The sequence below is a fragment of the Notolepis coatsorum genome, assembly GCF_963971535.1.
Source record: "Notolepis coatsorum genome assembly, chromosome: 19".
Lineage (NCBI taxonomy): Eukaryota > Metazoa > Chordata > Actinopteri > Aulopiformes > Paralepididae > Notolepis > Notolepis coatsorum.
The window spans coordinates 82,415,796-82,443,295 of NC_140183.1; the positions used below are offsets into that span (position 1 = coordinate 82,415,796).

The 27,500-nt window shown below is 45.1% G+C and overlaps 3 protein-coding genes across 3 annotated transcripts in view; all 3 read left to right on the forward strand.

The window, feature by feature from the left end:
- The window catches only part of il11a (interleukin 11a), a 5,822-nt gene extending 4,053 nt beyond the window's left edge, over nt 1-1,769 (forward strand). The window contains exons 3-5 of the mRNA XM_084336197.1: nt 814-909; nt 1,085-1,246; nt 1,441-1,769. Coding sequence (XP_084192323.1) covers nt 814-909; nt 1,085-1,246; nt 1,441-1,620 — 438 coding nt within the window. The 3' untranslated portion in view covers nt 1,621-1,769. The remainder of the gene's footprint in view (nt 1-813; nt 910-1,084; nt 1,247-1,440) is intronic.
- A 1,798-nt stretch (nt 1,770-3,567) lies between these two features.
- Nucleotides 3,568-22,429, forward strand: znf628 (zinc finger protein 628). The gene is made up of 9 exons (XM_084336735.1): nt 3,568-3,708; nt 4,174-4,719; nt 7,696-7,768; nt 7,904-8,821; nt 11,902-12,057; nt 16,248-16,584; nt 17,126-17,280; nt 18,317-18,559; nt 18,749-22,429. Exons 2-9 carry the CDS (start codon nt 4,349-4,351, stop codon nt 20,825-20,827), a joined length of 4,332 nt encoding a protein of 1,443 aa, XP_084192861.1. The 5' UTR covers nt 3,568-3,708; nt 4,174-4,348; the 3' UTR covers nt 20,828-22,429.
- Nucleotides 22,430-22,699: 270 nt separating this feature from the next.
- Nucleotides 22,700-25,206, forward strand: nat14 (N-acetyltransferase 14 (GCN5-related, putative)). Its single transcript, XM_084336295.1, has 4 exons — nt 22,700-22,836; nt 23,343-23,515; nt 23,686-23,991; nt 24,303-25,206. The coding sequence occupies exons 2-4, from the start codon at nt 23,435-23,437 to the stop codon at nt 24,771-24,773; spliced, it is 858 nt and encodes a 285-aa protein (XP_084192421.1). The 5' UTR covers nt 22,700-22,836; nt 23,343-23,434; the 3' UTR covers nt 24,774-25,206.
- The last annotated feature ends 2,294 nt before the right edge of the window (nt 25,207-27,500 follow it).

A 27,500-nucleotide genomic window follows, 5' to 3' on the forward strand; every position in this document is an offset into this window, starting at 1 on the left:
CAACAACGAGAATGAGGGAAGAAGAGCTGCATAATAGGTCGAGGAAGCAACAAGTGGCGCACGGCCTGTTTACAAGGAAGCCTCGCTAACCCCGCTCCGCACACTACCACCGCGTAATGTTGTTATGTTTCGCGCTGCGCACTACCACCGCGTAATGTTGTTATGTTTCTCCAGTGATTGCAACTCTGATGCCTGTCACATCAGTCATCGTCACTTAGCCGCGTTCATAACCGTGAATCGTGCCCTGCACCTTTAATGGCCTATTATATCCACTGGTAGACAGAGTACAGTAGCCCGGGTACAGTAGCACACCAGTCAAGTGTGCATTCAGGTTGTTCAACCCCCCCTGGTGGCCGTGGCGAACAATGCACACACACACACACACACACAAACACACAGTACACAACGCGACTACAGCTGGGCAGTGGCACTGCGTCATCCCCGTCTTTTTATAGCCGCGACCCTGGAGTTTCCCTACAAGCCTGTTTTGTGTATCCCACTCCATTCTCTCTCTTAGTCACTGCATATGTTGTTCTCATTCTCTCCCAGTACAAAACATCCTGTGGGTTCAGGTTGTTTGGTCTCACTGTTGATGTTTCGAGGGGAGGTTGACTGCGGGTGAACTCACTCTGACCTGACCGACCGCACTCCTCGCCAGTGAAAGCTACTGTCTCTAAACACAGAAACGCAGTAATTCGATCTAGGTGGCGCGCTAATACTTTCCTCGTGTTGCCGTGACTTCCCTCCAGGATGCGCAGATTTGTGCTGATGCAAAGCTCTGACGAATGTGTCTGTCTCGTTTTTCTCTTCCAGAGGGAGCATGCCTTCGACGCAGACATAGAGCCACACAGGTTCAAGTCTCTGCCAGCAATGAGCAACAGAGCAGCCAATGACCTCAACAACCTTGAGGTAACCGTCTGATACTCTCTTTGTATGGGTGTGTGTGTGTGTGTTTGAGAGAGAGAGAGAGAGAGAGAGAGAGAGGGAGAGTTCTTTTTCTATCCTCACACTGTCTACAAAATTCCAAAGTACATGCTGCCACACCCATGCTAACTCTCGACGACGTTGCCTGTCTCCTTTCCAGCTAAAGCCCACACTGTCTCAGCTGCACGCCGACCTGAAGCTGTTCGAGCACCACTTTGAGTGGCTGAACAAGGCGTCGCGCAGGCACCACCATCCTGCGTTGCCCAAGCTGGGAGAGATGATCCGAGAGATGAAGTCTCTCATCAACCTACTGCAACGTCAGGTAACGGCCTGAGTCACACTGCTGATGGGGGCCTTGAGTTGCCTTCAGTGGGTCGAATGTTGTTGGGAGCATGAACCATAACTGATGCGCTTCCTTTGATTGTTCTTGATTCAGCTCAGTCATCGGGCTTACAGTCGTTCTAAACTTTCTCTCTCTCTCTCTCTCTCTTTCTCTGCCTGTCTCCTCCTCTATAGATGCAGAGAGTTGAAGCTCCAAGGCTGCCACCAGTATCCCCCTCCCTCCCTCCTCAGCTCACCCATCAGTTTGATGTCCTCCAGTCCTCCCAGGAGCTGCTCCAGCAGTTCAAACTCTTCTGCGATTGGGCGTATCGTGCGTTCATCAGCCTCAAGCCCAAAATAGCCACAGTGCAATGATGATCCATGAACTGTACACATCGCAGCTGCATACTAGCCAGTAGGGATGAAACCCACACCTCTTGCAGCCAAAGGGAGGAATCAGGACCATGTCCGAGTGCACTGTAGCCAATAGCATCCCTGAGAAATCCCCAAACTTCAGCCAATGAAATGTGTGGAGGGATGTGTGTCTTTCCATCATCGCCAATGAGGATGCTCTATACTGCAGCCAATCGTGGCCCTCAAGATTCACCTTTAAGGCGAACTGCCCATTAATTTGTGATGAACATGTCCAGCCCCCCCCCATTCTTCTCCTAAAGGCCATGTTCATGACTATGTTATTTATGTATTTATTTATTTATTGACTATTAGTAATTTATTGAATGTTATTTATTTAATTTTGTAATTGTGTCACTCTTGACTTTTATTTCTTTATTGACGTGAATTTTAGTTGCCCGTCTCTTTCCGTTTTCTCTCCGTCTCTGTCTTACCCTCAAGAAAACGAACGAGAAAGCAAAGAGAAGCACACAGTAGCACTTGTTGAATTTGTAGCTCTTCAGATTGTGTCTCAAACTAATTTAATTTTCTCTTGCCTTTATTTATTTATTCAGACAATATTTCCTTCAGTAGATGTAGCAAGCATTTGGCACCACCTAAGTCCCCCCCCCCCCTCTGTCTTTCTCTCCACTCTCTGTTACTGTGCTGTTACCATTTGGAATAGATAAAGGGATTACTGACGGAATCTTTCAACCGTGTTAAATGGGCAACCTGTTCCCATGTCAACTGATGGCCTTAGAAACGACCCCCCCCCCCCCCCCCACATACACACACCTATCAGGATGTCACCCAAACAGAGGAATGTAAAGGAGTTCTATTCCAAAATGGGATATTCAACATTTGAAAAATATGACATCCACTCCATTAAAACGATAGCTACCAAAGTAGAAGTCACAATTGAATATTATAAAGTAACACATTAGAGGTTGTAAATCGTCTATATTCTTGAAATACTGAGCAATAAACACCCAGGTAACGTTTATTTCTAAAGTGGATACAAAGTTATTTTGGAATAGAACCCTTCAGCTAGTTTCTTTAGTGCCGTTGCTGAGTTTCTATTTGTTTCCAGTGCCTGTCTCTCCCATTCTGCATGAGAAGGCGTATCTTGTGGTAGAGTTGAATGAATATGCCCTGTTCCTGAGCACTGATGGACCTGATTAGACTCTTTGCACAAACCTGTTAGGATTAGCTGATAGCTGATTCTGAATCTGTGCCTTGGGGTAGGACATTTATTTTTTTGAGCATTTTATAACAATGTTACTTAAAACCCCAAGCCTTAAAATACTATGTATTATGATACTATGGTTCTGTACAGCTGTACATAAATGTACAAGAATGTAAATTGTTGTATACAATGCAATGTGTATGATATTGTAGTTTTCTATAATATAATGTAGAATAATTTATCAGTGCTACTCCTATCATTTTTGTCCATTCCAATATCATTCTATTCTAGTATTTGTTACAGTATTGACTATTTATTTACTTTGGTGGAACTATTTATTTTGCGCTGCAAAGGAGCAAGTCTCCTATCTTTTTTTGTACTTTTATACTGTTTTTATTCTTATTTACTATCATCATGTTTAAATTATTGTTACCATCAAAATGCCTCTTCCACACACTGATTGGCCTCAATGTGAAATATGTGCCTTGGCAGAGATAATAAAGAATGTGCACAACACGAATGAGCACCTCTTCATTTCATTTACAGTCATTTTAATAATAACAACATTGTCTGGGGAATGGGGATCCAGGCTTGAAAGGAAAGGTTCACTCACTAAACTGACTTAATACTACACTACCCATAAAGCATTGCACCACAATAAGAAATGAAAGCTCATAGCCAATGGTAGTGGTTTATTTGTTGTCTGACACAGCCAATAGCCCTCGCTGTTCTTAGAAGGCGGCAGTGGGTGGAGAACTGCTAGCTAGTTAGTTTGTGCTGCTCGGCTTTATTGTTAAGGTTGTGTGGATTAGCACTGCGGATCCCAATCCCTGTTCACAACAATATCAACAATATAGCATTACGATGAGCACAGTTACTGCTGCAGGGTGAGTATTGGTCGGACTTTTTAGCCGTGCACCATGATGCGCATTGAGCCATTTAGTGAAACAAATCCGCACTGACGAAGGCTTGAATACATTTTGCAGGCCAGAAACAGTAGTGTTTTGGTACCACCGACATCTGTAATTTACTCTGTCCCACACACTGGGTAGGCTGTTGTTTAAGACTTTCGAACCCACCTACTAAAAATTACGATACAGTTGTTAATAAGTAGATTTACATGAAGCCATACCTACTGTATGTGTATTACTACTATGCTCCGCACTGCGGGGCCGGGCAGAAACAGAACGATGGCCAGGGAACAGACAGCAGGGAGGGGTAGAGCCGGATAGACGGGAGGGTCAGAGCCGGAGAAGGCAGCAGGAGGTGGGATTTAAAGGGACAGACCAACCGAGAAAGAGATCAAGTTGTAATCCTCCTTTTTTTTTTTTCTCCGCTTTGTTTAATTTCAGATTTATAGGAAGCCACTAGCAAATACAACGCTTGCCTCAAGTGGCTGAACAAAGGAATTTATTGAAGATGTTGGTAATGAAGGAAACCGGGAAAGAAGAGATGACACTGCACCAAAACTGATGCACAGCAGCTTCCAAAGAAAACCCTCATCTGCTGCCCCCCCACCCACTCGCTATGTCTAACTCAGTGGCCACGTTAGTGGTCCAGACGGAACTGCTACCTCCTCAGTCTTCCACCGCCCTCTCGCCTTTCCCTTCTCTGCTGGGCTCGGGGGAAGACGGCGAGGAGCTGGCGGAGGGAGAGAAAGGGGCGGTGGCAGGCGTAGAGGAGGTGGTTCTGGAGATGGTGACGTCGCTGGTGTCGGCCCCGGTACAGAGGCACGAGCAGCCCGACCACCCGTTCCAGTGTCTGGACTGTGGCAAGAGCTTCAAGTGGTCGTCCAGGCTGACCCACCACCAGCGAAGCCACAACAACGAGAGGCCCTACCGCTGCAACCTCTGTCCCAAGGCCTTCAAGGGCTCTTCCGCTCTGCTCTACCACCAGAGGTACTCCGCAGAGGGCCAGGGATGAACCGTAGGGATGCAACCATACTGTTCCCCGGTGTCAGAAATCGGGCTTAAACGGGGGTCGGGTATCTGAGCGTTTTCCCAATTCTCACATTGGATACCAAGAGCCACATGTAACTTAACACTTTCTTCGCCAGGCTTATGTACATCATTATACCCCTCTCTGCCAGCTCTATTTGTCTATGGAGAAGTTCCCCTTCTTTGCAGGGCTATAACTTTTTAAATTGTATTGCTAAATTGACATTACTATGGCCCATTCAACATCAAGTATCTATTGTTCAGTGTGTAGCAACGTTATACTTTTTCATTCACATATTCATACTAAAATACGGTCTAAAGTATAAATATGTTTTTATCGTTTTCTGCAGCTTTCTGCAGAACGTGATTTATAGCCCTAAATGCATTATATTGATGATTGTATACAGTTTGATAGTGATCGGCGTGAGATAAAAAATGTCAAATGGACGTGCTTCTAGAAGTTACTACTTATCATCTGATGTTGACCGGATGGGGGGGGGGGGTCGTTTATAATTCCGTGGCCAACGTTGGATGATTCATCTAGTGTGGGTGATATGATCATTAGAGCAGTTTGTATCGAACACGGTAAAAAAAAAACGCTGAAACTCACCCCAGTCTCCTCGGGCCATTGGGCGATCAGCGTGGAGCAGAAATATTCCTATTATGGGATGTTGAAATATGCGATCCATCTCCAGGTTGTATAATAGTATATACGTCCAAATCATATTGTTTTTTCGAGTTATTGGTAACGGATTGCTATCCATTGTGTCTAGCTTGAGTCCCGGGACTATTAGCGAGTGATCGGACCGAATTTGGATGAGCACCAGTTTCCGTTTCCGGTTTGGGCGATCCGCCGATCGGCCACCAGATGGCGCTCTTGAACCGTTGGAGAGTTGAGAGGGGATCAACAGTAGATCTCAAGTCTCCGCGGGAGAAATATGATTGCGATCACAGATTTTTAAAATATTGATCTCAATGACGTGTTACGGCGTCATTGGCAGAATTAGCATGGCGGGGAATGACGAGTTTAGGCGTCCTTGGCAGAGAAAGTGTTAAGATGTCTCGTGATTTTTCTTCAAATTTTTTGGGCTAGGGGGAAAATAGATTGCATCTTAATTTGCTAATTGTTGACCCCTGACTAATGGTCTAAGTCTGAACGGTCCAGTAAACGGTAATGGATCGCATTAGACCTCGTATCTGCCAATACTTACATTTTAGAACTTAGAATTCGTTTTGGCGAAAGTAGTAGTATCGGTGCATTCCCTAATGGACAGAACAGTCTCACTTAATCCTATTCGTTGACTAATCACTCATCAGGGTCTTAGTCGACTAAAAGTTTTTGATTCTGTCTTGTCGTTTTTCTGTTTGTTGATTTTTCATGCTGATTGAGTTATTTCTTTCTATGACAAGCACATGTGTGTCTATTAGGGGTGTACCGGTACACAAACACGGTTCGGTACGTACCTCGGTTTAGAAGTCATGGTTCGGGTTTTCGGTACAGTGGGGGAAAGTTTAAGTTTATTTATTTGGCTTTCCATGTTCCACTCAGGGGTGATGAAGTAACTGTTAAGTAGGCTGTCAATGGATATTCTATATTAAAATTAATAATCAACTTAAATACATTAGATTGTGGGCGTGGGCCTGAATGCGCTGCATGACGGATAGGTCACACGCAACGTCATTGAACTGAATACAACAACTGCGACCATCATCCCTCAGGGCAAAACGTTATTGAATAGAGAAAGAAGTGTCATGCAGGTCCCTAATGGTAAAAATAGTAATACTATTTCCTGTTTCATGCCAAGGAAAATATATCAATTCATGTTTATCACACCTTGTTTGGAGGCACGTTGCTGTGTATGAATGTCCATTCTATATGCCGCAAGTCGCAAACTATCATTAATTTGATCTCCGAGAGACGGCCCCTTATCAATCTAGCACCGGCAATCCTCCTCACGCACAGAGAGAGAGTGTGTGTGTGCGTTCGCCACACTATGAGGCTATGCTAAATTACAGGTAATCTCTTGTGTTGTGCGTGGGCTGAACGAACATCCGGCCCTTTGCGCAAGTTATATTTTGGGAAGGGGTGAACTTTGAGTTTTGAATAAAATTATGCATGCAAAAAAAAGTTCTGCACGCGCGTTCCGTTGGTGGTTAATGTACCGTTGCATTCGTTCGCTACACAGCGCGTACTGAACCGAAGGTCCAGTACTGAAACGGTTCAGTACGGATTAGGGGTGTAACGGTACACAAAAACCACGGTACGGTACGTACCTCGGTTTTGAAGTCACGGTTCGGTACGGTTTTCGGTACAGTGGGGGAAAGTTTGGCTTTCCATGTTCCACTCAGGGGTGATGTAGTGTGCAGTAACTAATTGTACTTGTAGGGCTGTCAACAAATATTCTATATTGAAATTAATAATCGACAAAAAAAAAATTATTATTATATTAGATTGTGAAAAAAAACAGCCCCCGGTGGGCGGTCGTTAGTGGTTAACTTTGTATTGTATTTGTTCGGTACACTACACAGCCCTTCGGTACGGTACGGTACACACTGAAACTTGTTCGGTTCGGTACGGATACGTGTACCTTTACACCCCTAATGTCTATATTTGACGAGGTTCTACTACATGACAAGGTTTTTTCGTGGAGGGACAGTAACCGAGGGGGGTGGCCCGGGTGGGGGCCGGGGAGGGTGCATATATCTGTCCATTAAATCAGCTGCTATGGGCTCTAGCCCTTGCCCTGAATGGATGGGATGGGTAATTTGCCATTGTAAATTTGATGTATTACTGGGCCAGTGGCCACCCGAATAGATAGCTTCTATGTGACTGGAATGTATGACTTCCTCCCTGTTGTAGATCAATGCATGGTTTGCAGCACAATGGATGTCCATCGCTGTCGGTCAGTGTTTTGAACAATAGCTTTGTTTTTCCAGGTCTCACTCAGGCGAGAAGCCCTACAAATGTCAGGACTGTGGGAAAGCCTTCAAACGCTCCTCCCTGCTCCAGGTGAGAGGTCGGCGACACAGGAAGTCGAGTTGGAAGCGGAGAGTGTGCTTTGTTTGAAGAAAAAAAAAATCTCGATATTAAGACTTTTCTCTTTCTCCCCCCGTCTGTCTGTCGGTCTCTCTGTCCATCCCCCAGGTCCATCAGAGCGTCCACACCGGCCTGCGGACCTTCCTCTGCCCCTACTGCCCGCTCACCTTCAAGTGGAGCTCCCACTACCAGTACCACCTCCGGCAGCACACGGGCGAGTGCCCCTACCCCTGCGACAGCTGCCCCAAAGCCTTCAAGAACTCCAGCAGCCTGCGGCGACACAAGAACGTCCACCTGGGCGTCAAGCCCTACACCTGCGCCGTGTGCAACAAGTCCTTCACTCAGTCCACCAACCTGAGGCAGCACATGAGGATACACACCGGGGAGCGGCCCTACATGTGCAGCGAGTGCGGACGTAGCTTCACGCACTCGTCGAACCTGGCCCTGCACAGGAACTCTCACGCCGGCGCCGCGGCAAAGGAAGGGAAGGCGGCGGGCGGCGGCGGCGCGACCATGTCCGAGATCGTGCAGGTCGTGGTGGGCTCCTCGCAGGACATGACGTCGTCCCTGCTGACGGACATGGTGGGCTTTGTGTCTTCGGGGACGGTGGGGGTGGGCGTGGAGGAGGTCTTCCTGTCGTCGGCCGGCTCGACCGGGGGCCAGAGTCGCGGCCTCCTCCTCCCGCAGCTCGCCCTCGCCTCGTCCGGGGAGGGGGGCGTGTGCACGTCCCGCGCCATCGGGACGGAGGTCCACCTGAGCACGGACACGGGGGCCAGTGTGCTGCTGTACAGCTGCGGCAGCTGCAGCCAGACCTTCGGCACGCGGACGGAGCTGGAGGAGCACCAGGCCGTCCACACGCATGGGGCGGGCGAGGAGGCTGGGGCCGGGGGAGAGGGGGGGATGGAGGGAGCGGGCCACCTGCTGGCCGACTTCGAGGAGGTGGTGGAGACCACTGCGGCGGCTGAGAACGGACACATGGCTGAGGAGCTCCTCGGACTGGCCGACGGGACGGACGAAGACAATTTGGTATGTGATGTAGGTCCAGTAAGACGGATATTCCAGCGCAATATGGGGGATGGAGAATAAAAGTCGCATACAGTTCCTTGATTTGATCAAATTTTATTTTACATTTAAAAAAAAAAATCAAGAGTTCAAGAAAACATCAAGGATGAAACACAAAAGAGTCTAGACTTATTTCCATTGCCATCCTTGGTCTCGGACAGATAAGCAATACAAAACATGACCACAAAATACAATATGACAAACTACATACATAGACATGTCAATTTTAAGTGCAGTACAAACGTAGCCACAGACAACAATGTAACATAGACAACATTTTCATACATTTTTAAATCAAATTTTTAACATTGTCGAGGAGCCATGATTTTACTTTTTTCTTGAAATTGTGTTGGCTACTAATGCATTTTAACTGAAGGTAGCGAATTCCATTTGGTGGCTCCCCAGAATTTAAAAGAACATTTGCCCATATTTGTTTTGAACCTTGGAATTCACAGGTCGGCATTGCTGGCTCTGGTGTTCTAGGTATGCATGTCCCTATTCCACTGAAAATAATTTGTGAGATAATTGGGGGCCCTATTGTTATAAATGTTGTGAACTATATTAAGCTGAAGTTGAACGGACACCCAACAACTGGAAGTGTTGCCCACATGTGCTCTGTAGGCTAGTCCTAGTGTTAATCGGATGAGTTTATTCTGGGAAACCTGTAATTTTTCTTTTAAAACTTGTCAGATCTCCGTACCAAGAACAGATAGCAAAACTCAAAACAACAAGAAACTAGTGAATTTTCATTTCATTTATTCGTTTATTTGGAAGGGACGGCATGTATTAACACATTGAGTGCCAGCCACGAGAAATCTCGTGATTCGCCGCCATGCGTTGAGTGCCAGGGACGAGAAATCTCGTTATTTAATCGTTATTGCTTTTATTAGCTATCACTCATTTTTCATCAATCTAGCCTCACGTTATCATTGGGACTGTCTATGAGCTCGAACAGGGAAAATACCGCCCCCTATCGTCTCCCGGATGGTAATGCACCCATTGGATTGGACTCAATGGAAATGCATATATATATATATATATATATATATATATATATATATTAATAAAAAAAAAGAAAAAAAAAAAACGGAATCCACATTTTACTTCTCAGGCATGTAACCGGAGACGATTGGATTCATTGTGGACACTCGGAGCAGCGTGGATTATGTGTTTCGAGTACCTAACGTTGCATCAATAAACGCGATCGATATTTGGAATGGCGATCAGGAATTGGAATAATCTTTTTGCAGAACATCTGATGTGAGGTAAGGAATCTATGTTACCAGTCTTGGGGTAATCGGATGTATTTTTCACATATCTCAACATGTCTGTGTGTGCGTGTATGACGTTAGCGCTGACCAGGTCATAGATAATCGATTTTTCAGCCCGCTTCTCTGCTGGCACTCAAAGTGTTAACACATTGGACGCCAGAGGGCGCTATGGGCATTGGGCCGTTGCGTGCAAGCGCTTTGTTCAATGGAGAGGATGCCGTGTTTGCGAGTGCTTAAACTATATGAAATATTATAGCTATCGATATAATAACGCTGTCGATTGTTTTTTGCATGTTGACCAGAAGAAACTGACAGATTGTTTTTTCATCCGTACATTTCCGTTTTATACCGTGGTGAATATGAGTATAGTTTGGGTGATTCTGAGTAATCACAGGAAAAGACGCGAAAATAGCCCTTTAGTGAAATCCAGTTATCACGTTGTAATTTTTCGCCTGATTATCGAATCTTCCTGAAATCAATGCTAGATTATCGTTATTATGTCTCCTCATGCACCCATGAAAGGGGGCTTAGAATGAATAGAATAGAAATACTTTTATTATCCCGTGGGAAATTTGACACTGCAAATTTCCCACGGGATAATAAAAGTATTGTAGCGGGGCGCCCCCTGCGTGCTGTGACCAACGGTATCTTTATTTATTTTTATATATTTTTTTTAAATATCGGTCATTTCTGAAAATAAGTTACAAACGTTTTTTTTTTTTTTAAATGCGTTTTGGAAAATAGCTCTTTATTTGATTATCATAAAAAGTGTTTTCTATACAGAGATATCGATTATCGACATCTGTAAATATCGGTCATCGTATCGGCCACAATTTTCACATCGGTGCATCACTATTCAGACGATGATTCCAGTATGCGGAGACTTTCTAGGTCTAATAAATATGCTTTTCTGGCCAGAAATGTAGTTCTGCCATTCACCTTGCTCATTGTTTCGTTTTGAGAGCCATGGCTTCCCTTAACTACAGAAACGGCAGCAGATGTTCAAGATGTAACCATGGGACGGTATGATGAAATCGTGATGATGTGCTTACGCAATGTTACTACTGTGTCTAAATTAGGGATGCTCGATATTGGCTTTTTTACCGATACCGATATTCCGATATTGTCCAACTCTTAATTTCCGATACCGATATCAACCGATACCGATATATGCAGGGTTTCCCCCCCAAAAAAACGGAATAATTTCAGGTAACTAATATTTTCACTGGATGCAATATTGTTATTTTTTTTTTTTTTTTTACCGATACCGATATTTTCCGATATCACATTTTACTGCCGATATCGGCCGATAATATCGGTCGGCCGATAATATCGGCCATCCCTAGTCTAAATGAATAATACTTTCATCATATTAATTTATTCACAGTGAGATCTGGAACATGTGAGAGAAGATCACACTTTACATTACCCATGCAGTTCAGTGTGATTAACAGTTAGAATGTGGCAAAACATGTGGAAGGCATATTACGATATACTGTATATCGTACATTGTACATTGTAGCACTCAGCACTTTGATGAACATTGTTACTCGGCTGATAAGAGTTGTGCCCTTCCTGCTGACTTGTCGTACAAAACTTGTAAGTCGCTTTGGATAAAAGCGTTCAGCTAAATGACTAAATGTAAATATCAACATAAAGAAAAAGTCCTTTTTGATTATCATCATATTCATTTCTTCTAACTCCTCCTCTGTCTTTCTTTCGGTGCACGATTTTGAGATTGACTGTCTCTGGTTTCACTTGCTGTGCCCTCAGAACATGGGCACCACCCAGGCCCAGTTTGACCTGCTCCAGAGCTTCACGGAGGTGACTCAGAGCTCCGAGCCCAGAACCACAGGGCCAGGCCTGCAGTGTGGCTATTGCAACAAGACCTTCAAGACCAGCGGAGGCCTCACTAGACATGTCTCACTGGTAAGACTTGACCACTGGGAGATAAGTGCATGGCACTCATATTATTACTCTATAGAGTGAAATGCAGAGGTCATTTTGAGAGCCATAAGAAACGTCTGCACATTTGAATAAACGTACTGAGGGAACTGGCCCATCGCAGAATAGTAACGTACAGACGGGGGGAAAAAAATGGAGAAGCTCTCACTAGGGCTGCACGATTCATTTGAGTCACGATTTTTCTCTAAGAATTGAGATCACGATTCTCTCTCTCAATTCTTATTTTTCGTCATTTAAAAAGTTAAGTATAAAAAAAAAAATAAAAAAAAATGAAATCGTCATAATTTAGAAATGATTGATTAATCGTGCAGCCCTAGCTCTCACTGACTTTCTTGTCTGACGTATATCGGAAGACGACGTTCTCGCGGTCAGTGGCGGCTCGCCACTAGGGGCGCAAGGGCGCCGACCCACCTGCTGGCCAGCTGCTGTTAAATCACAGAAGAAGACAATAAAACTTTTTCGTTTTTGTGTTTTATAGCCCTATAAATAATATAAACATGTTTAAAATGAATAATATTTACTCATTTTAAGTGTTTGTATTTCCAATGCACAATATAACGTTATTATCTAAATTAAAAAAACATCGTTTTCATGAGCAGGAAGTGACGTTTTTTTTTTTTTTTTTGTATTTCTCGCCCGGGCTAGAAGCGATAGCGCTCTGAGTGCGCGTCACAGTTTGATCGCTGTCTCCGTCACAGCCAATCAGTGCATACGGCGTTGTGCGTTGAAATATGACTATTATGTTGGAATCCGAGCGCGATTTGAAGCGGTCTAGGCAGCAGCGTGAACTTCCGTGAAGAATTTCCATAGCCGCATTTCGCGGAGACGCTCTCTGATTGGCCGACGCCAGTATTTTTTTCCATGGCAGAATTTCACAGAGACGATCTCTGATTGGCCGAATCCAATTTCTAATGTTCCAATTCTAGCTTCTAGCTTGGTTCCTAGGTTGGTCCTAGGTTGGTCGGTGGAGATAGTTGTGTTGTTGTGAGATGCATGCAGCTGTTTGTCTTAGACGAGCGTGCCGTGACTGCAAGTTCTTTAGACTGTTAAGCTTAGGCACTCTTTCAAAGTTGGTTAAGGTTAGAGTTTGTCTTAGAGCATGGCGATAGAACGCCAGGTAGTTTGCAGTCTGTTCGAGCGGAAATGGACAAAGGAATGTACTTGTTGAGTGTTGTGCTAACGAGCTCAGCTAACACTTGGCTAACAAGCTATATGGCGGATTATACACGTTTATCAAGCTCTCCTGCCCTGGACGTTTCAACTAAACAGTGAGTCTCTCTCTCTCTCTCTCTCTCTCTCTCTCTCTCTCTCTCTCTCTCTCTCTCTCTCTCTGTGTGCTTAACGTTAACGTTTGTAAATAGTTTTTTTTAGGAGCAGTACTACTGCTGGCCATTCATGAAGCGAGACATTGCTGATTGTTTATTTATTTTATAACACAAGACTATGACTACCAACTGCCTAGCCAGCCGTGTATCAATCTTGGATGCAATAATAACGTTACTTACCACACTGACTATGTCGATGGCTCATTGATTTAACTACTGCAGCTCTCTCGGATTGAAAATACGTGGATTATGGCTTGTTCAATATCGTCTATGTTTGAATGAATGAATGAATGAGAACTTTATTAACAGATTGCAGAATGGGTACAATACAGTACGGCTCAATACACACAATTGTTAAGGGGATGCAGACCAGAGAAAGACGTTTGTCTTGTTTACATCAGGGTCCCATATTTTCGATTCATATCGATAGTTTAATAGCTAGCCTTGGCTCGTTTAACAATATGCAAAATATGTGTACAGCCCTGTACTCATACTGAAGTTATTCTTGGTATATAATAGGTCTGATTGTGTAACGAATCGATTCCACGTCGCGCTGTGTGTGAGAGAGAGAAGGAGAGAGGGAGAGATCTGCCTGTGTTTGGAGACGGGCGAGTTTTGTTTCTAACTTTTCTATTTATATATTGTGTTTCAAGTTGTGAATTAGAGTCTAGACTATACTTTATTTGACTGGTTGTGTGTTGTTGTAGTAACAGCTGAGCGACTCGTTCATAAGAGCCGATTCATTGCCGTGAGCGTGAGTCGAATCGCTCACGTCTTGCCATGAGTGTTGCGTGGTACTGTACTGTACATGTTTGCATTTTGCAAAATGTTTGGTATAGCGCCCCTAGTGGCGAAGTACCCACCGGCCGCCACTGCTCGCGGTCCATATCCTGCAAATAAATCAGTCCGATCTGCAGCCTTAAAAAAACGTTGTGTGAGAGTTTTAATCTTTTTTTTTTGTATTTTATTTTTTTATTCTTTTTTAAACAAACATATAAACAAACATGACAACACACGATAAGATATACAAGCATTAATTGTCAGGGCACATCCAATGTGATCACCTTTTGGTTAGTTGTTTTATATAAGATATACCCATAATACCTGTTATCTAAAAAAAAAAACCTACATACATATGCTCAGCTCGAACCCCCCCCTCCCGGACCCCACCTTGAGAAGTACCTCCACTATCCCTCGCACCTAACCAGACACTACCATTATAAGCTAGCTTTTATTCTCTCCACCACTTCTAACCACATTGACATTTTGGATTCATTGAGACTCAGAATTCTTGCTGTAGATATTTCATGGTAAATTACATCGAGATATGTAAGAAACCAAACTTTACGGCACATTTTTTCCGGTTGAAACCAGCGTGATGCGATCAGCTTTTTGGCTACTGTGATACCCGATAAAACCAATCTCTTTAGCTGTGGATTCACTGCAAACTCAAAAACATCATTCAACAGCAATACCGAGGGGTGTACAGGTATATTCCAAGATACGAGTTTTGATATTTGTTGGGTCACATCTTTCCAGAATGCCTTAACTGGTGAGCAGTCCCAATACATGTGCATAAATGTCCCTTCGTCCCCATTTGTACATTGGGTGCATTTGGAATCTTGTTTGAGCCCCATTCGGCACAGTCTTATAGGAGTCAAGTATGTCCTGTGAATATAGTTAAGATTGATTTGTTGATGATCCGGGTTCCTTGATGTAAGTCGGACATTTGCCCAGGCTCCTTGCCAATCAAAGTCATTTTCCAGGTCTGGTATATCCCTCCTCCAGACAGAGTCAAGTTGGAGGGTTTCATACGAGGACGTTAGTAATTGATGATAAAATTCTGAAACAAAACCTCTCGATGTCTCTCTTGAGTAGAAGAATTTGTGGTATCTGTGGTGTTCAATTGGTCTGTCTAATGGAACACCGTGAGACTTCAAACATAGCTCTAACTGTTTGTGAATAAGCCATGTGGACTTGGTGAGATTAAATTTTTTGCGTATTTCTTTATCACTACAAAAACCCTGTTTGTTAAAAACATCCCCTAATGAGTGTATGCCTTGCTCTTCCCATATAGGGAATCTTATAGGTCGTTTTCCAATTAAGAGAGCATTGTTATTGAATAAGGGAGTATGATTGTGCCATTCTTGTGGGTTAGGATTTCTTTTTTGTGATTCACGCCATATCCGGATCGCATGAGTAATTATGGGGCCAAATTTTCGTTCACAGTGCTTGATTGGTAGTTTAGTGTATGCTATGTCCTTCAGTCTATGTGGGGCTACTATGTTTTCTTCTATTTTTCTCCAAGATGCTAATGCTTGGGAGTCAAACCATGTTGTCAATGGACTTAATGAGTACGCCTTAAAATATAGGAAAAAATCTGGAAATGCCATGCCACCATCTGCTTTATTTCTCTGTGCGGTGGATCTTTTTATACGTGGTGGTTTGTTATTCCAAATAAATTTGTATGTGGAGGAGTGTAATCTTTTCCAGTAACCCTCTGGAGGGGGTAACGGTAGCATTGAACAGAAGAAGTTGATTTTAGGTAGTACATCCATCTTAACTATTGATATCCGTGCTTGTACTGTGTTCTTAAGTTTTGCCCATCTATCAAGGTCGTCTTTGATTTTGTTTTGGATTTTTGTGTAGTTGTGCTTCACCGTTTGTCTTATGGTAGGGAATATTTCCACTCCCAAGCATCTGAAATGTTTTACCATCGGTATCTGTCCTGGGAGGGTTGGAGAGTTTTAATCTTTATAACGTTTTCCATGTCGCAAAGACGCGTGAGATGATTTTGAAAACGGCTCATATTCTCTCGTCTCTCTCCAGCTGCACTCTCTCTCCTCCCAGTCGTCTCGCTCCCAGTTCAGCTGCTCGGCCTGCGACCGCTCCTTCCCCCTCCTGTCCTCCCTGCTCACCCACCAGCACTCCCACACTCCGGAGCAGCGTCTCCTGGCCGAAGCGGAGGCCGAGATCGTGTGCCCCCCCTCCCTGTCCCTCTCGCTGCCCCTGCCCTCCTCCTCCCCCGGCCAGGCCGACAAGCAGCGGGAGGAGGGCCAGCAGGAGGAGATCCACGTCAACATGATTACTGTCGGCGAGGAGGAGCACGAGGAGGAGCAGCCGGCCAAACCGGCCAAGCCTTCCAGGAAGACCACCCTCCCTGGAGGTAAAGGCATTTCCCCCCAAAACAGCACTTAGAAGTGAAGTGGAACACAGAGGGGGTTACGCATTTATAATGGTAACGATACGCTTTAAACTAGGGATGTCCGATATTATCGGCCGACCGATATTATCGGCCGATATCGGCAGTAAAATGTGATATCGGAAAATATCGGTATCGGTTTGAAAACAAAAAAAAACAATAACAATATTTGTTATATATATATCCAGTGAAATTATTAGTTACCTGAAATTATTCAGTTTTTTGGACGGGGAAACCCTGCATATATCGGTATCGGTTGATATCGGTATCGGAAATTAAGAGTTGGACAATATCGGAATATCGGTATCGGTAAAAAAGCCAATATCGAGCATCCCTACTTTAAACCTCTATTATCCTTAAGAATACCCTTTTTTAGGTTTTCTGAGTCTACTACATTCATAGAGAGGCGCCGCATGTTCGTTGTCTTGACCGCAGTGTATACAGCTATCTTTCTGTTAAAAAAAAAAGAAGAGATTTATCATTTACACACGTTGTGTCGACACAGAGAGACCGTACCGTTGCTCCGAGTGTGGGAAGGCCTTCAAGGGCTCGTCGGGGCTGAAGTACCACATGAGGGACCACACGGGGGAGAGACCCTACCGCTGCACTGAGTGTGGAAAGAGCTTCAAGAGGGCCTCGCTGCTCTCCATCCATCAGAGGGTAAGGTTCTCCGCTTGGAAGTGATCTATAACATTTGGATCTCTTTTTAGCCCTGTTCACACAGAGGATCCGTTAAAGTGTTACTTAGAACTGTGCCGTCGTTGGTTTCAGACCCATTCACTCTACATTGAGAGAGCCTCTCAATTTGTACGTCAATAGCGTAATGTGTGTAGAAGACAGCTTTTTTTCTGCACTTGACGACACACAGTGCTTCAAGACGGCTTCACCACGACTAGGGCAGCAGGTGGCTTATAGGTTATCATCTCAAACACGCTGGTCTTCACACAGAACACAAAGCCGGCTTCCCCCCCCCTATGCGAAATGGGTTTATTTTAGGGATGTCCGATATTATCGGCCGATATTGGCATTAAAATGTGATATCGGAAAATATCTGTATCGGTTTTATAAAAAAATTATTATTATTATTATTATTTTTTTTTTTTACATTTCTATAACCTATAACCCAGGCAAGCAAGTAAGAACAAATTCTGATTTTATTTATTGTCAAAAGTATGCATAATGTTGTGTTAATTCCACAACAAGAGATATGTAATGTTAATTACCTGAAATTATTCCATTTTTTTGGGGGGGGGGGAAACCCTGCATATATCGGTATCGGTTGATATCGCTATCGGAAATTAAGAGTTGGACAATATCGGTATCGGTAAAAAAGCCAATATCGAGCATCCCTAGTTTATTTGTCCATTTCTTCTCCAAACGAGATAGTCTTCATTCGGGTTGGGTACTTTTCACATTTGAACCGGTACCGGACCACCGGTATTATTATCATTATTATTTATTTAGAACTATTTGTTAATATATATATATATATATAATATTGCAGCGAGTGTTGTCTGCATCTAGCTTTGTAAAGTGTAACAACACTTGCGACCGTTTTCGGCTTGCCATTGCCCCGACTGCTTTGTTGTTGAAATCAAGTTGAAATAAGTACCTGATTCGATACCCATCCCTAGTCTTCCTCCATTTTATACCCATTTGACATTCTTCTCCCCATGTCGTATGCGTTCTCTTTCAGGTGCACACTGGCGTGAGGGCGTTCCAGTGCCCCCACTGCGCTCTCACCTTCAAGTGGAGCTCCCACTATCAGTATCACCTGCGGCAGCACACGGGCGAGAGGCCTTACGTCTGTAAGGAGTGCGGCAAGTCCTTCAAGAACACCAGCTGCCTGCGCAGACACAGTCAGATGCACTCCGGCCTGCGGCCTCACGTCTGCACCATCTGCTCCAAGTCCTTCTCCCAGACCTCCAACCTCAAACAGGTCAGCAGCAGCAGCAGCAGCACTCACTGCCCAGAGAGAACCGTGTTGACGCTTGTAACTGTGTACTCCTTCACATTCTCGCTCCACGGAGTCGAGTGGACCTCATTTGTCATGTCTCAGCATCTTTGTCTCTCTCTCTCTCTCTCTCTCTCTCTCTCTCTCTCTCTCTCTCTCTCTCTTTGTAAACAGCATGAACGCACTCACTCTGGGGAAAGGCCCTTCCAGTGCACCCACTGCAGCAAAAGCTTCACACACTCCTCCAACCTCCAGCTCCACCTCCGCACGCACTCCTCGCGCAAAGACTTCAAGTGCCCCTACTGCCTGAAGGAGTTCGTCATGCACTCGTACCTGCAGAGGCACATCAGGACTCACGGCACCGGGGCCACGACGCTGGCTCCCGTCCTCGCCGACGGGGGTAAGGACGGGGTGGCCGTCAAGGCCAGTGTCGGGGGGGTGACGACCACCACCACCCTGTTCAACCCCATCACCCTGGAGGCCACGGGGAACAATGGCAGCCTGATCGTGTCGCAGCCGGCGTTGGATATCCCTCCCAACACCTCCCAGAACTACTTTATGATCCAGACGGCCAGTGGCCTGCAGCTTATCCCCCTGTCGGCGCCGACGCCTACCCCTCCTCCGCCACCGCCTCCCCCACAGCCCCAGAGCTACCTCCTCCTACAGTGTCCTTCCACCAACGGCAGCCAGCCCAGCTTGATTCTAGTTCCCACAGCCAGCAACCCCCCACCAGCCCCGGAACCTCAGACTCTCCCATTGGTCCAGACCATCCCAGGACTCCAGCCAGTCCTAAGCCACGCCCGCGCCCAGATCCCACACTTTCAGGCAGTATCCCAGCAACAGCAGCAGGCCAGGATCATCATCACTAACAACAACAACACCAACAACCACAGTGTAAACACTTCAGTTCCTAGGCCAACGCACGCCCTCCTGGCCAACTCCCTATTGACCAAGCCCATACTGGGGAGAAGCACACGGACAGGCAGGGGCAGACGAGGGCGTAAGCCCAAAGCTGCCATTCAGAACCCTGCAGTAGCCTCCGTGAGCCAGGCAGGAGCAGGAACCATGTCCGTGACCAACGCTAATGTGACCACCGGTGTTGCGCCAACAGTTACTGTTGCTAACAACATTACAACAGCATCCTCCGCACTGTCCACAGTGTCTCCCTGCCCCCTTTCTGCAACTACCTGCACCACTGTGCCAACACCTCCTTCCTCCTCCACTCTACTCCCCACCACAGTTACCTCAGGACCCCCAGCGACGGTTGCCACGGTTACACAGATCACCGCCGTCTCTGCCCCCACCTCCGCCCCTGCCGCTCTGGGCGGGGAACCCCATACCGACCAGGGGGAAGTGAGGACAGGGGAGAGCATGGCGGGGAAACAGTTTGTATTATGCTTCGGCAACGAAGGGGGGAGGAAGGAAGGGATGAATATGGAGACGGGCGGGGAGTCGTACGTGTTGCAGTTTCAAGGGAACGGTTCTGGGCAGGTGGGGGAGGGAGCGCTGGGCAGGGAGGGAGAGTCCTTTGTGTTACAATTCAAGACAGATGGACAGAGGCAGGGAGATGGAGGGAGCGATAAGGAAGGGGTGGTGTCACTCCTGCGGGATTGGGGAGGGGAGAGGGAAGGGGAGAGACGGACGGGAGAGGCGGGCGGCGGGCAGGGAGAATCCTTTGTCCTTCACTTCCGAACCGAGGCACAGAACGGAGAGACATCCGGCGTTAGCTATACCCAAGGCCCGGACCACAGCCTGGAGCTCGGCTGCGCTCCTTCCCAGGGCCTGTTGCCTCTCGACGGGCAGGAGGTGGTGTTCGAGCTGGGCGACGACGAGACCAAGATGATGGAGCGGGAAGAACCCGAGGGGGGCGTGCGGATGATCGCTTTGATGGAGGGAGAGGGAGGCGCGGCGGGGGATGGGGCCGGTTGTTGTGACGTGGTAGGCGTGAGAGACGAAGAGGCCGAGGCGACCATGGAGGGTCTCTTTCAACTGGAAGGAGGCGAGGGTATTGTCATCATCGAGGTTAGCACGAGCAGTCTGAGAGAAGGGAGGGTAGAGGAGGCGCCGGAGGAGAGGGAGATGATGTCGCAGGGGAGCGAGGTCAAAGGGGCGAGCCGTGTGACGGAGAGGTCCGGAACGCAACGCAACGCGACAGACTGCGCCGGCGGAGCAGACGCATCGACAGGAGAGGCGATGAGAAACGGACACGTACCCGTACCCAACTGTCATGAAATCCAGTTTCAAACCGACTGAAATAACCCGTGTAGCTTAGAGAATGTGTGTATTAAGAATTAGCAGAGGTGTGGACTCGAGTCAAACGACTTGGGACTCGAGTTATGAATTTGATGACTTATCAGACTCAACTTGATGAAATTAAAAAAAAATTAAAAAGACTCTACTCAACTTTGACTTTTAACACTAATGACTTCACTTGGACTTGAGTCTCATGCCTCGATTCTCTCCCCAAGCCCAAACTATAAAAACATATCGCCAATAAAAAAAATTTAAAAAGCAAATCAACTCTTAATGTTCCTGCTTGATACGTTATACATATACAACAGTTTACTAGTAGGCAGAGGAGAACTCTTTATTCATAATAAAACAAGATACTTGTGCCCTAATGATAAGGATGAGCATCTTCCATATCCCTGTACCCTTCTCTTTCTGACTTCTTTTAAGTGAGCCCTTATGGTAAGGCCACTCGTACAAGGGCGAGTGGTCGAGGGAAGGGAATTGGAGTTCGAAACGGAACACGGCTTGGACATCGCAGTGCTCGACTGGAGGACACCGCAGCAGGTAGAGATCCACGGCGTCCACATTGGCTGGGCAGACGGGCTACAAAATGTTGTGATATTTAATTGAATACCGTCTTTACACTACAGAGCTATAATGTTATGTCGTTGCAGACCAAGTAGAGAATTAATCATAATAATCTTCCAGTCACTCATTCTTCTTTCACCTCATAGACTTTGCATTGCAAAGAAAAGTCTGTGGGAATCAGTGGATCTCCTACTATAATGTAGGCTATATCGTGCAATAAAACATGATTAATATTAGTCCTTTTGTTAAGAACAAAATAATTCACTTATAGCCTATTGTTCCTTTATCATGGGCTTTCGAGAATTCCCAGACTAGCCTATTGCTTCCCAACTGATTGATTCTTGCCTTCATTTATTTTCTTGTGATGTTATTTATTCTAAAGAGAATACACTGAAGAGGCACTGTCTTCACTTACATTCATTTATTATGAAATACTATGTTTCAGTCATCCAACGTTCATCGGGCATCTGTGAAGTGACAATTTTTTATATATTTATTTAAACTCACTATAGTTTCTTCTTCTGCAACAGGTAGGTTGATGTACAATGATTAGGCCTATGACAAGATTTGTCATAGCCTCACTTTTGGAGTTTATAATCACAGAAGAAAAATAAATGAACATTATGAACTGCTGCTATTGGATTTTGAAATGGCATTACATTTGGCAAAGAACCCATAAGGACTTGTTTAGGACTCAAAACCCAAAGTGTAAGACTTACTTGAGACTTTGCTGACTTGGGACTTGAAAAACTATGACTTGGTCCCACCTCTGAGAATTGGTGCATTCAGACTTATGGCGCCTGAATGAATTTCATGAGTTCTGGGGTCTTGGTCGGTGAAGTGAGAAGGGACATTCTGATTGACAAATTACTACTTTGTAATGCCATGGTGAGAGGAATCATAAAGGGTTAAAGTCAAAGAGACTGTTAAATACTTTGGAAAGTTACTAAATATATTAGTTTACATAATACTGTCATTGGCAGTTTGTGTATGAAGGAAATACATTTTTTTGTGAATACATGTGTATATGGCCCACTTTCATCACAAATAATCATGTTGGTAAATAGTTATCAATAAAGTTGTTAATATCTTGTGTGGTTATTTGTTTTTTAATACTTCGAATTGGTCCCTTTTCCTGACGCTAAATCTGCAAACACTGCGGGGTTTATTATAAGTGTTGTTAAAATAACGGGTCTTATTTCTAGTTCTACGTTACACTTCCCATTCACATACACGCGTGCGCATTGCGGATTCACCGTACGTAAATGGCGTAGATTCGGACGTTTGAACCGTGTAAGCGAAAATAAACATAGTAGCTTTCTGTTCAGAATTCCGTCTCGACGCAAGCCTCGTCTTAGGTCGTTCACGCAAACATGCAAACCGGGTGTAATCGTTACAAATTCATCAGCATTCAACAATAGTCCACTGCGACACGGTAGAAGGTAAGATGACAAATGGTTAGATAGAGGGCAGATTTCTATCCGCGTCAGGAGGACGCACATTTCTCGTAGCACAACCGCAATATAACCATATATGGATTTGAGCAAGGTCTTGCGATTTCTACGGCACAATTATGATATATTTTCGTTGAAATGTTGCTCGCATCATGGCCTGCATTGTGTGTATGTGGAGACACGGTGGGCCGATGCAGCTCCAAATCTGTATATTAATCTCCTCTCGCCGTCTTGGGCCAGCGTGGGTAACTGGGTGTTATTATGTGTAACGGGTTGAGATCCAAGGTACAAAATCCTATGGACGTTCCCTAGAGATCCACACAGTGTCTAAAAGTAGAACGGACCTTTATGTCTGTCCATAATATTTCACAGACCTGTCTTGTCAGAAAGGTACCATGGTGTAGATGGGCCTAATAATACCTCCCCCAGTAATCTATTGCATTTCCAACTGATTACTTTAACCAGATGTAAGCTCCCAGTATGTCTTCTTCCAGGCTCCCGGCTGTGCCTGGTGTGTGCATGTCGGTGTCCGTGCGCGGTGAAGGCTGTGCAGTTGGCCTACTGTACGTGTGTATAAGGCCTAGACATGGTGAAGCTGGATCTGGATCAGGTGGTGATGAGGAGGATGAAGGAGGAAGACATAGAGACGGTCAAAGCCCTCATCAAGGTTTGGATTACACACGCAACACACTAAATGCTTTATTTGAGTCCAACTGTATTCTACATGGGCTACATAAGATGGTTCAACAAGCCCCTTCACTTCCCTTCTCCGTGCACGGCACTCTGGTCATTGTGTCGGTGTTGCTGCCCTGTTGATCTCTCTCTCTCTTTCCGCAGGAGGGTTGCGAGGGGACAGAGAACCGTATCGTCCTGCACGTCCTCACCCGTCCCCTGTGTCTCTTCATCCTGGCCGTCCTCTCCTCTGTCCTCCGCTGCCTCATCCACTCCTTCATCCTGGCCCTCGCCGTGCCCGTCTTTCTGTTGATCGTCTTCCTGAAGATCACCATGCCGCGGTCCACGGGGGTTCTGGGCACCAGCCGGCCCTGCTGGGACTACGTGGGCAGCAGCTACAGGGGCACGCGGGAGGAGACGCTGCTTAATCCCTACACCAGGATCAGTGGCAAAACACCCGCCATAAAGAAGGTTGGGCTGGTGGTTTTTTCTGGCATTAAGTCAGTAACTTATCTCGGTTTGTTTTCATGCTACTTCAGCAGCCCAGGTCGCGAGTTGCATTACCCCCCCCCCCCCTAGCTGATTGTGATGTGGTGGATTGTCAAACCCCCCCCCCCCCCCTAAATGCTAAGACCTTTCAGCCAGACATTTTCCCCTGCACTGTGCTAAACGTAGCGTGAAGAAACGTCTGGGAAGAAGTGGGAGACTAAACTGTAGTAAGACTAGACTAGTGAGAATGGTAAGACTAGTAAGACTCATCTCACTCTTTTCCCTCCCTCCAGTCGAGGCGCAGAACCATACCGAAGGAGCAGGAGAAGGAGAAGGAGAAGGAGGCGTCGACGACGGAGAAGATTGACCCGGAGAGGGAGCAGGCGGCCGGGCAGGTGTGGCTAGCTGAGTGCGACGGGGAGATTGTGGGCTGCGTGTGCAGGGAGGGTGAGAAGCGCGCAGGCGTCAGGAGGATCTGCAGGGTGGTGGTGGGCTGCTGGTACAGAAGGGAGGGCCTGGGCCGCCTGCTGCTTCAGGGTCTGGAGACCTGGGAGAGGGAGGCCGAGGCACACAGGGTCTACGCCCACGTCCCTTACCCCTCCAAGACCGGGGAGGTCTTCTTCAGGAAGATGGGCTACCGGCTGCTGGGAGAGGCGAGCCCCGAGGAAGGCGACGACGACGGAGAGGAGGAGGAGGGACTGGAGACGGCAGAGAGAGGCTTTCTGGGATTCCCCCTCACTAAGGTGTTTTACAAAGACCTGTGATTGAGTGGAGGTAAAAAAAAAAAAAAAAAAATCACAAGGAGTGAATGGAGGAGATGAAGAATGAGGTCCAGAAGACTGAAGGGAAGGGAAAGCAGAGAGGGGCAGAGTAATGTACCGCCCCTGGAGGTGATAGTGTCATAGTAGCAACACGCTTGGGCTACCTACTTTAAGTTGTTCATGTATTTGAATCCTCATTTGTGTTATTTATTCAAGTATTTATTTCCTTTTTTTTTTTTTTTTTTTTTTGTCATGATTGTCAATAGTTCTTTGTTTTGTTTGTTGGAAGCTTTTTGTTGTTTTTAATCATGGCTATTGTTAAAGTGGACAGGAAATCTTCCCATTCGGATGAAACTAGGTTTTGTGTAAGTTCTACTTGAAGCTGTTTTCTCACCGCCAATATTGTTTGTAATGAAGTCAAATATTTTATGTAAAATGTGTGTTTCTAAAACCCATATCTTTGCGTGATTCTTTTTCAAAGATTTCAACACATCAAGTGCAAGTGTGTGTGTGTGGTGTGTGTTTGTGTGCTGTAAAAGAGATGTGTAGGAAACTAGACTTACTGTATAGGAAGTATGATGTGGTTTACATTAATCTGTCTACTGTACAGACTTTTGTATTTTATTTTTTTATTATTTTTTAAACAAACACATAAACAAACATGACAACACACGATAAGATATACAAGCATTAATTGTCAGGGCACATCCAATGAGATCACATTTTAGTTAATAGTCTTATATAAGATATACCCCTAATACCTGTTATCTAAAAACCTACACACATATGCTCCAGCTCGAACCCCCCCCTCCCTGACCCCACCTTGGGAAGTACCTCCACTATCCCTCGCACCTAACCAGACACTACCATTATAAGCTAGCTTTTATTCTCTCCACCACTTCTAACCACATTGACATTTTGGATTCATTGAGACCCAGAATTCTTGCTGTAGATATTTCTTGATAAATCACATCGAGATATGTAAGAAACCAAACTTTCCGGCACATTTTTTCCGGTTGAAACCAGCGTGATGCGATCAGCTTTTTAGCTACTGTGATACCCGATAAAACCAATCTCTTTAGCTGTGGATTCACTGCAAACTCAAAAACATCATTCAATAGTAATACCGAGGGGTGTACAGGTATATTCCAAGATACGAGTTTTGATAATTGTTGGGTCACATCTTTCCAGAATGCCTTAACTGGTGGGCAGTCCCAATACATGTGCATAAATGTCCCTTCGTCCCCATTTGTACATTGGGAGCATTTGGAGTCTTGTTTAAGCCCCATTCTGCACAGTCTTATAGGAGTCAAATATGTCCTGTGAATATAGTTAAGATTGATTTGTTGATGATCCGGGTTCCTTGATGTAAGTCGGACATTTGCCCAGGCTCCTTGCCAATCAAAGTCATTTTCCAGGTCTGGTATATCCCTCCTCCAGACAGTCTAGTTGGAGGGTTTCATACGAGGACGTTAGTAATTGATGATAAAAATCTGAACAGACTTATATCTGTACAGACTTATAGCACATTAGATAGAGAGGAGTAAGTTAAACCATACTCTGTATTTTAGAAATAAAAAAACAATTGAACCCTTACACTGAAGAAAGTCAACTCAAATAACTTGGGGTGTGAATTCGATAGATCACAAGAAAGTACTCAACCTCTACTGTATTTAACTATTAATGAACACAACACCTTTACTGATTCTGACTGAGGTACTTGTTTATTCATTTAACAGTTAAAACTGTTAAAAACAAAGGTAAATATTTGTTTTAAATATAAAGTAAATGTTCACTTGGTGTTAGATTCTCAAATAGAGATTGCTAAAGTGCCTTATTTGTAGACCAATCATCAGTTTGTGAAATGGGCCACTTGGCCTGGGGCAAGTTGAACCAAATACATTGCAAATGTATTAAATTTTTAGTTTGACCTGTAGCTCCATATATTTGCAAGCTTTAGAACTCCCACTTATACATAAAACATCAAAGAATGAATGTGAATGGAACTACAATGTACTACTTGTATTTTGTTGCAGTAATATAGTGTTTGGGGCTGCAGGACTGCAGGTGGAGGGCCGTTTCTACGGCTGAATGCTCATCTCAGCCTCCCGTCTCCTGTCTCAGACTAACCCGTGTGGTTGGCAGTGCTCACCTCCCACAGCACAGCCGCCCTCAGACAGTATCACCATTACATGTACCCACCACACAGGATGTTTGTACAGTACGTGTAGCAACGCTAAGGACAACGAAAACGGTAAGAGAGAGTTTGTCAGCTGTTTCAAGTCAAATTCATTGGAATGAAGGAAAGATTTCAAGGGTGTTGACGATACACTCGGGACTCGATTCGATACACAATACTGGTTCACATTTCAATGTGTTCATGGTACTTTGAACAAAACCTGAATGAAGAAAATGTATGACTGTAAAATTCAAATGATATTTTATTTTCAAAGCATAAAATGTACAAAACAATGCAATTTTCCCTTTATTTCCATTTCTTATGGTATTGTAAACAAAATGTCAAGTTAAGTGTATAATAACACATTGTAATCACCATCATAAAAGGTAATGGATCAGCTCTACTATACAATAGGGCAGTACTGATATAGTGGTGCAGCATACAGTACAAAAGTAGTATTCATACACATGTAGAGGGGTACAGATATAGTGGTATGAATACACATGTAGAGGTGTACAGATATAGTGGTATAAATTCACATGTAGAGGGGT